Genomic DNA, 11,902 nt, shown 5'->3' with positions numbered 1-11,902 from the left:
CCGGGAGGATTCTCCACCTAGTCTAAGCAACCTACACCCCCTTTTATTAAGTGTTGCACATGGATAGATTTCTTCACAATCACTCTAGGACTCCCTCACCAGCTATGGCAGCAAAGCAAAGAGACAGGAGAGCAAAGAATACTTCAGACACTCTGGCTGAAGTGCACGCAACACCCGCCACTGCACCTTTTTCGACTGATACATTTAACATGCAAGTTTTGGTCACCAAAATTTTGATGTACTTAAATTAGAGATTAGACAAGATCTTACACTATTATCACAGGAAGTCAGACAATTCGCCAATAGAATCAATGAAGTCGAACAAAGGGTGTCAGACCTTGAAGACCTCACCACACTCCATAGTGCCAACTTAGAAGCCACTAACCTATCTATTACTACAATGCAGGCTAAACTCGAAGACCTCGAGAATCGTTCCCGTAGGAACAATCTACGGCTAATCTGGGTCCCAGAGGATAAGACCTATGAGGACTTAAACACCTTTATCTCAGTATCACTACCCCAACTTCTTAAAATCCCACCTAATTATCCCCAGATCATAGTGGAAAGAGCACATAGGCTAGGAAAGCCCTGGGTAGATAACAAAGGGAACCACAGGCCTAGACCTGTGATTATAAAACTTCTAAATTTCCAAGATAAGGTCACATTGATGAAATTTTTTCGAAAGAACCAGCCCATTACACTAGGGGAATCTAAAACCCTCCTTTTCCAGGATTTTTCAGCTGAGACAACATCCAAGAGGAGGGCGTTAGCTCCAATATGTACCAAACTAAACCAACAGGGTAATCAAGCTACTATCATTTATCCCGCAAAATTGAAAATCATAGATGGTGAAAATGTTCGTATTTTTAACACTATTCATGAGGTAGAACAATTCTTGAAAGATTCAAATATCTTAGGTACACAATTGCTAGGCCGAAAATAGGCCATTAATACTTTACTTTTTTCTTTGTTTTCTTAATTTTTGTGAGCATGGATTATGCTGGTTCAGGAGGTTCTGGCTGGGTGTTCCCCCCCCTTTTTTTTTTCTTCCCCCCTCCCTTTCTCCTTTCCTCCCCCACTATTCAAATCCGGATATCAGGTTTAATCCTAGATGGCAAACTTTAAAGTAATTTCCTGGAATGTGGGGGGGATTTCCACCTCCATTAAAAGGAAATCTATTCTCACACACCTGAGGAAGCTGGGGACCAACATAGCATTTTTACTAGAAACACATCTGACCCCGGAAGAGTCCCTGAAACTCAGGTCTACTTGGGTGAAAGAAATTTTCTTCTCTCCGGGTATTGGAAGGAGGAGAGGGATGGCCATCCTGATAGGAAAACGAATCAATTTAGAGGTCATCCATCTCAGCTGATATGGCTGACACTCTTAACGCCCTAATTTCGGATTCAGAAATTGTAAAGGCCCTTGCAGATCTTGCCCCGAACAAAGCACCAGGACCAGATGGCCTGCCGAACGAGTTCTACAAAATCATGAATAGTGATGTCGCGAACCTAAAAAATTGGGTTCGCGAACGGCGAACACGAACTTCCACAAAAGTTTGCGAACGGGCGAACCGCCATAGACTTCAATAGGCAGGCGAATTTTAAAACCCACAGGGACTCTTTCTGGCCACAATAGTGATGGAAAAGTTGTTTCAAGGGCACTAACACCTGGACTGTGGCATGCCAGAGGGGGATCCATGGCAAAACTCCCATGGAAAATTACATAGTTGATGCAGAGTCTGGTTTTAATCCATAAAGGGCATAAATCACCTAACATTCCTAAATTGTTTGGAATAACGTGCTTTAAAACATAAGGTATGATGTTGTATCAATCAGGTACTGTAAGGGTTACGCCCGCTTCACAGTGCACAGTGTTGGTGATATACCTGCCCTGACCATGCTTTGCAGACCAGGTATCAGTGGTCAGATGGACCCTTGCCCCAACACTGTGTGCCAGACATGCCATTATAGCAGACTTATATGGCTTTGGCGTTGCTTTTTAGTAATTAGAAGGCTGCTAAATGCCACTGCGCACCACACGTGTCATGCCCAGCAGTGAAGGGGTTAATTATTGAGCATCTAGGGAGCTTGTAGAGTTAATTTTAGCTTAAGTGTAGTGTAGTAGACAACCCAAAGTATTGATCTAGGCCTATTTTGGTATATTTCATGCCACCATTTAACCGCCAAATGCGATTAAATAAAAAACAATTGTTCACTTTTTCACAAACTTCAGGTTTCTCACAGAAATTATTTACAAACAACTTATGCAATTATGGCATAAATGGTTGTAAATGCTTCTCTGGGATCCCCTTTGTTCAGAAATAGCAGACTTATATGGCTTTGGCGTTGGTTTTTGGTAATTAGAAGGCTGCTAAATGACACTGCGCACCACAAGTGTTTTATGCCCAGCAGTGAAGGGGTTAATTAGGGAGCATGTAGGCAGCTTGTAGAGTTAATTTTAGCTTAAGTGTAGTGTAGTAGACAACCCAAAGTATTGATCTAGGCCCATTTTGGTATATTTAATGCCACCATTTCACCGCCAAATGCGATAAAATTTAAAAAAAATATATTTTTTTCCGCAATTTTAGGTTTCTCACTGAAATTATTTACAAACAGCTTGTGCAATTATGGCACAAATGGTTGTAAATGCTTCTCTGGGATCCCCTTTGTTCAGAAATAGCAGACATATATGACTTTGGCGTTGCTTTCTGGTAATTAGAAGGCCGCTAAATGCTGCTGCGCATCACACGTGTATTATGGCTAGCAGTGAAGGGGTTAATTAGGCAGTTTGTAGGGAGCTTGCAGGGTTAATTTTAGCTTTAGTGTAGAGATCAGCCTCCCACCTGACACATCAGACCCCCTGATCCCTCCCAAACAGCTCCCTTCCCTCCCCCACCCCACAATTGTCCCCGCCATCTTAAGTACTGGCAGAAAGTCTGCCAGTACTAAAATAAAAGGTTTTTAATTTTTTGTAAAAAATGTTTTAAGCATATTTACATATGCTGTGGTGTAGCATCCCCCCTTAGCCTCCAACCTCCCTGATCCCCCCCAAAACAGCTCTCTAACCCTCCCCATCTGCCTTATTGGCGGCCATCTTGGGTACTGGCAGCTGTCTGCTATTATTTCACAGTCAAAAAAGTGTTGTTTTTTTTTTAAATGTACACTACTGTTACACCAGATATGAGTGGTGGCACTGGGCAAGTGGGCACAGTATACGCTGTTAGCCTGACACACACACTGGCAGGCAGGCAACTGCAATTAGATTACACAGGAAAAAAAAAAAAAGAAAGCAGACTGATGTTCTAGCCCTAAAAAGGGCTTTTTGGGGTGCTGTCCTTACAGCAGAGATCAGATGAGTCCTTCAGGACTGTAGTGGGCACTGAATACACTAGCCTAGCTATCGATTTCCCTATTAAATCAGCAGCAGCTACACTGTCCCTCCTCTCACTAAAAATGCAGCTTCCAAATGAATCTAAAATGGATGCTGTCCAGGAGGTGGGAGGGTCTGGGAGGGAGGGTCTGCTGCTGATTGGCTGTAATGTGTATTCTGACTGTGAGGTACAGGTTCAAAGTTTACTCAATGATGACGAATAGGGGGCGGATCGAACATCGCATATGTTCGCCCGCCGAGGCGAACATGCTATGTTCGCTGGGAACTATTCGCCGGCGAACTATTCGCGACATCACTAATCATGAATACTGAAATTGTTCCTTATCTCAATAATTTATATAACAGTATGTATGTTAAGGGAGACCCAGTAGCCACCCCTTTTTCTGCCTCTAATACTATTTTAATTGTGAAGGGCGGGAAAGATCCCTCCCTTAAAGGGACACTGTAGCCAAAAAAATTATTTTGTGATTCAGATAGAATATGCAATTTTAAGCAACTTTCTAATTTACTCCTATTATCAAATTGTCTTCATTTTCTTGGTATGTTTATTTGAAAAGCAAGAATGTAAGTTTAGATGTCGGCCCATTTTAGGTGAACAACCTGGGTTGTCCTTGCTGATTGGACAGCACCTTTAAACAAGTGCTGTCCATGGTTCTGAACCCACAATTTGCTGGCTCCTTAGCTGAGATGCCTTCTTTTCAAATAAAGATTGCAAGAGAATGAAGAAAAATTGATAATAGAAGTAAATTAGAAAGTTGCTTACAATTACATGCTCTATCTGAATCATGAAAGAAAAAAATTGGGTTTAGTGTCCCTTTAAGGAATCATATAGACCTATAGCCCTTCTAAATGAAGATTACAAAATTCTCTGTTCTATCATTGCTAAGCGGCTTCAGTTATCACTTGTTAACATCATCCATTCAGACCAGGCTGGGTTTCTATACAAACAAAACTCTTCAGCAAAAATTAGAGAAGCCTTAGTTGAATACTTTAGGACTTTGGAGGCGTCGGGGAGCCGGGGGGACGAGGGTGCCCCTGACTTAGCTATTGTTTCAATTGATGCAGAGAAAGCATTTGACTCAATCCATTTCGATCATCTTTTTACTTCACTGGCCAATTTTGGCTTCAGGGGTGAGTTTCTTAATTTTATCACCAATCTGTACAAAGAACAGATAACACTTGGGAGGGGAACCAAATTGGGCAACCAGGTAATAAAAATCGCTCTCTATGCGGATGATTTACTGTTATATCTATCAGATACCCAAACTAGCATACCCAAACTTTTGGATATTGCTGCTCGATTCGGGTCCTTTTCGGGCTATAAGATTAACAAAGCAAAATCAGAACTACTATGGCTTAGACAAAACAATAAATCTCCCCTTAATATCCCCTTCAGCTTGGCTAAAGATTCTCTTAAATATTTTGGAATCCTGATTCCCTCCACACCAGGGGATATGTACGACCTTAACATTCTTCCAATTCTAGCAAGTATTAGGGAGAAACTTAAAAGTTGGCAGTCCCTGCCATTATCCATCTCCGGTCGGATAGCTTTATTCAAAATGGTTTTGCTCCCAAAGCTTCTATATGTACTACAGAACACCCCATTAATCATTTTAGAGAGGGATGTCCGGTTTCTTAACAGTGCACTTAGAAAATTCCTATGGCAGGAGAAAAGACCCAGGATATCTCTAAATAAACTTTCTCTTCCAAAAGAGAATGGTGGTCTTGCACTGCCAGATATCCGCTTATACAACTATGCTTTTCTTGTTCGAGTGGTGGCAGAATGGATTCTTCATAGTGATTATGTCGCAAATAATTAATTAGAGGAAAATATCTGTAATCCCTATCTCCCACTAGCATTAATTCACTGCCCACCTAAAGAGCTACCAGGAGAAATTAAGAAAACTCAAAACCTTCTCTAATCCGCTGAAGGCCTGGTGGAAAGTGGGTAATCTCTTGTCCTTAAACTGTAAAGTCTCTCAGCATCTCCCACTATTGGGCAATCCGAAATTTCCCTCAGGTCTAAGCTCCGCAATATTCAAGATATGGCATAATCTAGGACTGAATAGGGTGGCACATCTTATCGACTTAGAGAGAAAATGTGTCAAAACCTTTGAGGAATTAAAAAAAGAGTTTAAAATTAACAATAAGGAATTCTATGCATACCTGCAAAGCAGGCACTTCTCCCTAGAGCTAATGAAAGAGGCAGACTGGAGTTGGACCCTGGGTAAACTGGAAAGCTGGCTTAAATTGTTTAAAAATGGACACAGGTCTATCTATTTGTGTTATCAGCTGATTAAACTTAGTAAAGGCGAACCGGAGCTAGAGAAAATTATTTCACTGTGGAATCGGATGATACTTCAGTCCAATATTGATATTAAATGTGTCCAATCCTCAATTCAGAAAGTTGCTCAGGCCACCTTATCAGCTACCTGGCGGAAGATGCATGTCAAACTTATACATAACTCATACTTCACTCCCGAAAAGGGTTACAAAATTCGTAATCTTAGCTTTAATAAATGTCCAAAATATTTACTCCCTGCAGCTGACTTAATGCACATGATCTGGGACTGTCCTAAAATAAGATATCTCTGGTGGAAGCTAGAGTTCTGGCTTACTAAAACTCTTAAAATCTCTCTTCCGGGCCTAACACAGCTACAGATCCTATTTGGTCTAAGGAACCACAATCCACAATAATCAAATGATAAAGTGATATTTCTATCCATATTGGCAACCAGATATCTTATTTTCAAAAAATGGAAATTGAGAGCAACTCCATCTATCCCAGAGATTAAGAATTGTTTGAAAAAACAATGTCTATTAGAACAAAGAGATACCAATTTAGATAACGACTCAGATATCAGACAATTTTTCGGCAAATGGTCATTATTCATTAAGTCATTACCTGATACGGAGATAAACGATCTGATATTTACATTTAGAAACTCTGAATTAGTACTTTTAGGCGCTTGGTAATAACCAAGTAAGAGAGATATGAGCCAAGATGTCATTCTAGTTTCATTTGGTCCCCTCTCTCCTCCTTCTTTTCCTTTTTTTTTTGTCCTGGAACTTATAGTCTTATAAGTGGGGGGGGGGGGGTGAACGGGAGGGAGGTTCCTCCCCCCCCCCCCCCTTTTTTCTCCTCTTTTTTTTGTTTTGTTATTTTGTTGGGTTGGGTTGGGTTGTCTATGTAAAGATAAAATTTCAGCAGAATGATGAAAGAGAATAATGTTTTACTGCTTGATTCAATTGTAAAATGGCATTGATCTGTTCTAATTCTCATAATTATTTTTTCTTTTTTCTGTGATTTAAAAAAATTGCATGCTCTATCTTAATCATGAAAGTTTCATTTTGACTGGACTATTCCTTTAAGTATACATATTTCAACAAATAATTGATTTTATCACATTCTACCATTATTTTGCGTATGTATATTTAATTAAAGGGTCTAAGAGTGACTCCAAGAACTGCTCTAAGACCCCAACTACTTATAATTTATTATGCTGCTCACTAGGCCCAAGGGCCTTTTTTTTCATTGGAGGTAACAAAGAGTTCTACCCCTTTATTATTGTTGTGTTTACAAGTATTATACTTGTTTCTATTTCATTTCATAGGTTGCAGAACAAATTTTAACATCAGAGCTTATTATATGTCTTTGTATTATGAAACCTCAGCGTATCATTCACTTATAGCTTAATTTCCTTTCATGCTATTTCTCTCTTTATATCATAGAGGTCCCAGAGTGACCTCCTCTGTGTTTAGCAAAGCTTCATGTTCATATTATAAACTAAAAGTAAAAAGAGCTATTTAATATTTCACACATGCATGTCAAATTTAATATGACTTCTGTTTATGCTCTTCAATGTGTTGTCACACATATTGTACCTCTGTATTTCTTACATATATCTTTATTAGAATTTGTTTTATTCCCTTGTACATTGTGCCTTTCACGTTTGTAATTTTGATTGCTTGACCTCAATAAAAATAAACATTTAAGAATAAAATAAATAAAAAAAATACCATTTGAACAAAGCAAATTTTATAAATTGGAAACTTTTTTTTTAACATTGTATGCTCTGTCTGAATCACAAAAGAAAATGTTTGGGTTTCATATCCCTTTTAATATATTTTTTTCTTTGTTGAATCGAAAACAGAACATTTTAAAAATGTAGTAACGTTTTTGTATTTTTGAAAAAAATAGATATTCCTGTGTTTAAAAGAACATTGATGTAGTGCTTGTGGGCGTGTCACTGTGCACGAATAGGGCTGGGGAAGTTGTCCTTATCGGCCAGTGAGCTTTGTCTGATGGAACAGTTTTGCACTTCCTGTTAGATTTAAATTCAGAATACACAGATTAAACTTATTTTGATGCAAAAACTTGTTTTAACAGTTTTATTAGTAGTCAATTATATGCATGATGGAAAACGTTTTCATTTGTCTTGTCTCTTTAGCATTGTTTTTAGTCTGTTAAATTTCTTACTACTGTCTCTTAATTTTATGCTATTTCTGTCCAGCATATTTAAAGGGATTTTTTTTTCATGATTCAGATAGAGCATGCAATGTTAAGCAGCTTTCTAATTTACTCCTATTATCAATTTTTCTTTGTTCTCTTGCTAACGTTATTTAAAAAGCAGAAATATAAAGCTTAGGAGCCGGCCCATTTTTGGTTCAATACCTGGGTTATGCTTGCTTATTGGTTTGTTAAATGTAGCCATCAATAAGCAAGTGCTATCCAGCCTGCTGAACCTAGAATGGGCTGTCTCCTATGCTTTACATTCCTGCTTTTTAAATAAAGATAGCAAGAGACAAAGAAAAATTGATTATAGGAGTAAAGCAATCTCTATCTGAATCATGAAAGAAAATATTTTGGTTTAGTATCCCTTTAACTAGGGACTAATATGCTACATTATGCATTTATTAAAATATATTTTTTACTTAGCAATAATAAATATATGAAGATTAGCAAATATGGCAAATGTTTTCTTTTCCTATGTTGAAAAATGATCTAATGTCTGCTAAAACCACAGTGGATATCACTGAAATTATTTTATGGAACAATCATGATACCAGCCATATTAAATATAAATATTATATAGATTGACAGCAGTAAAACAATGGTCATTGTTTGCTTTGAATACTTATCATTAAACACATCTGTTGAAACCAGGGGTCGCCATATCTGTTTCTTATTTTGTATTCATATTGAAAAACACAAAGCTTATCTTGTTCAGTTAAACAGCTGCAGCTGTCGATTATTTTTCCCCTTCAGCATAATTTAGCACACATTTTACAACACAATAAAAAAAAGCACAATGTGCAAAATACTTTTGTTTGAAAACCTGCGGGCCACTGCAGCAGATAAAGGGTTAATGTACATGGTTTAAAGTCCACATGGCTACAATTTGCAAAAAAAGTGCAATGCAAAAGTTCAATAAATATGACTCCTGACATAATTATCTACATATGAACTCTGGGTAGGTTGGCATGAGCAAGTCAAGAGAAATTGCAGTAGCGGTTTATAGTCTCATGGATAGGACTACAGAACTGTAAGGTGCAGAGGTCTCTCTTTTGTTTGCGTATGTTTGAAATCTAGAGTCATAAGACTTGTACTGAGAAAGTTACAATGTCTCCCTCTGTTGATTGAAAAGAATTCCCAAGTCAGAATTCCAAAGAATGGCAGCAATTTCATATTATATTTAAATAATATAAATCCATCATTCAGAGTTGTAAAGGGACACTAAACACAAAATACATTTCATGCACCTCCCTCTAATCATGGGTGCTGCCATTATGAAACTTAAATGACACTGCAAACAGTTCAGCACTGGAAATAAGTGAAAAATAGATTTCAACATGGCGGCACTCGTGACTAGAGGGAGGCGTGAATGACCTCAATTCTATGCTTATAAAATATATTTAGTATTCAATGTCCCTTTAATGTATTTATTTAGCATTCGTCTGGAATCCTATATTTCTATGACCAGTCTGTCTTCATCGTCACTGCTTGTGTCCCTATATTCCACGTGTATTTGTTTCCTTATGGTCTCTAGGCTGAGCTTTTGCTCAGATTTATAATCTGTAGACTGGATGTTAATGGATTCTTGAGTTCTTTGTATAGGAAGCTGCTCTACACAGGAAGAAACTGCAGGTTCCTGAGGTTTACCAGAAATGGTTTTATTTGGTCCTGATGTATTACTGCCCTCCATGGATGCTGAACATAAACTAGACATCAGATCAGGCATGGACGATGCAATATCATATTGAATTTGTGCAGTGCTTGGACCAGTTTGCAAAGACTGACTTCCATATGTTGCATGGTCACCCAAATTGTGCCCTATAGTTTTCGATCTATGTAATATTCTCCTAGCATGTTTTTGTTGTGGTGCATGAATAGGATGGTCCTGCTTTCTCTCTGGAGTTACTTGAGTAAATATATTATCCTTTAGGTCTTTCTTAACACTATATTCCTTATTCGGTGGGAAAAGACAAGGAGAATTCCGAGCAGATTCTTGTGGAGCTGCTTGTGTTGTGAACATACTTAAGTTCAGACAAGAGTGAGCCATATTGTTAGATAATAATGATTGAGAAGGCATGGGCAATGCTGCATCAGTCCTTTGTACTAGCTGTTCCTCATTATAATGAACCTGAAAAACACAATAAAATAAAAAAAATCAATCTTTTCATATACATCTCACCAATTCTAAACCCGTCAAAGCTCAAAAACACCAAAAAAAATGGCTTCCCAGACAGAAGGGAAATAAATGTAAAAGACTTTAAGGGACTTGTGCGGCTAACAGGTGTTGTTGTCGGCATTTATCGATGTGCGGCAGACATGATACTCTACATCATATCATGTCCGTCCGCACAATAATAAATATACCCCCAAGGGTGGTGTCACACCTAAGTGAATTCCTTTGATGAATATTGGACCTCAACTGCAGATCAATAAGAGTTGACGAAAGCTTCCTTAAAGGGATACTGAACACAATTTTTTTTATTCTATGATTCAGAAAGAGCGTGCAATTTTAAGCAACTTTCTAATTTATTCTATTATCAATTTTTCTCAGCATTCTTGGTATCTTTATTTACCTGGGCTGCTGATTGGTGGCTAATTGTAGTACCAAGTACCAAGAAAATGAAGCAAATTTGATCATAGTTGTAAACTGGAAAGTTGTTTAAAATTGTATGTTCTATCTGTGTCATGAAAGAAAAAAATGGGGTTCATGTCCCTTTTAAATGATTGTTAAGCTATTTACATCTCTTACCTTTTCTTTCTTGTTCTCTGTTCTGGAGGAGTTTCCTTGTTCTATTAACTCATCAGAAACGCCTTTAGATTGTAACGATGAATTCTGATCAGCTGGAGCTTCTGCTGCTGCAAAAAAAGTTGGAAAAATGCACTGTCAGATTAAGAATGTAATATTTATGCAATAGAGTAAATTTTGACAAAACTAATGTAGGACTACAACCTTAACAAATCAGGTGGATTGGTTTCCTGACTGATGAAGGTCTCCAGATCCAGAAAAAAAACATGCCCACCCACCCCAAATAATGATTACTGTATTTACCATTACTGATATTACCCTTGATTTTAAAGGGACAGTGTACTTTAAAATTTCCCCCAGTTTCATGTGTTCCCAATAATATATTGTACCTGCTGCAGTGTATTTAATTGTTTATAAATCATTCATTTTTCTTTATTTATCTTGTGAAATAAGAAAATGTATGCTTACCTGATAAAATTATTTCTTTTTTGACACGATGAGTCCACGGATTATCTTAATTACTAGTGGGATATTCACCACCTAGTCAGCAGGAGGCGGCAAAGAGCACAACAGCAAAGCTGTTAAATAGCTCCTCCCCTCCCTCCCATTCCAAGACTGATTGGGTCTCCATGAAGGTATAGACTGTTCCTGCTTGGAGGCGGAAGAGGAAGAATTTCCCTTGAAAACTCGAAAGGAACGAAAAATACTCTGTCGTCCTTTTTGTTTGTTTCTCTTATCCTGAGGGAGAAGATGACCTTTACCTCCCGTGATATCAGAGATAATTTCCGTCAAGCCAGGTCCAAACAAGGTCTTCCCCTTGTAAGAAATTGCTAAAAGCATAGACCTAGAGGACACATCCGCAGACCAAGGTTTTAACCCTAAGGCTCTGCGAGCTAGAATAGAGAAACCTGAAACCTTTGCTCCCAGATTGATAACTTGAAGGGAAGCATCCGTAATAAAGGAATTAGCTAATTTAATAGCTTTATCCTATCCTGGATTTCATCTATGGAAGTTTCTATCCTGATAGCATCAGACAACGCATCAAACCAATATGCCGCCGCACTAGAGACGGTAGCAATGCACACAGCTGGCTGCCATTGTAAGCCCTGGTGTACATATTTGAGTAACCCCTCTAATTTCTTGTCCATAGGATATTTGAAAGAGCAACTATACTCTAAGGGAATAGTAGTTCTCTTAGCTAAGGGGGAAAAGGCTCTTTCCACCTTGGGGACTGTTTGCCAAGCCCC

At 38.2% G+C, this 11,902-nt stretch overlaps 1 protein-coding gene across 1 annotated transcript in view; it reads right to left on the bottom strand.

The window, feature by feature from the left end:
- Positions 1 to 7,771: 7,771 nt before the first annotated feature.
- Positions 7,772 to 11,902, bottom strand: part of ZNF831 (zinc finger protein 831) — a 303,222-nt gene continuing 299,091 nt past the window's right edge. Inside the window, exons 5-6 of the mRNA XM_053716002.1 lie at positions 10,659 to 10,765; positions 7,772 to 10,037 (exon numbers count right to left, since the gene is read on the bottom strand). Coding sequence (XP_053571977.1) covers positions 9,360 to 10,037; positions 10,659 to 10,765 — 785 coding nt within the window. The 3' untranslated portion in view covers positions 7,772 to 9,359. The remainder of the gene's footprint in view (positions 10,038 to 10,658; positions 10,766 to 11,902) is intronic.

This window comes from Bombina bombina, chromosome 1 (genome assembly GCF_027579735.1).
Source record: "Bombina bombina isolate aBomBom1 chromosome 1, aBomBom1.pri, whole genome shotgun sequence".
Classification (NCBI taxonomy): Eukaryota; Metazoa; Chordata; class Amphibia; order Anura; family Bombinatoridae; genus Bombina; species Bombina bombina.
Note: the sequence above shows the minus strand (reverse complement) of the source record. Positions and strands in the feature narration are given on the sequence as shown.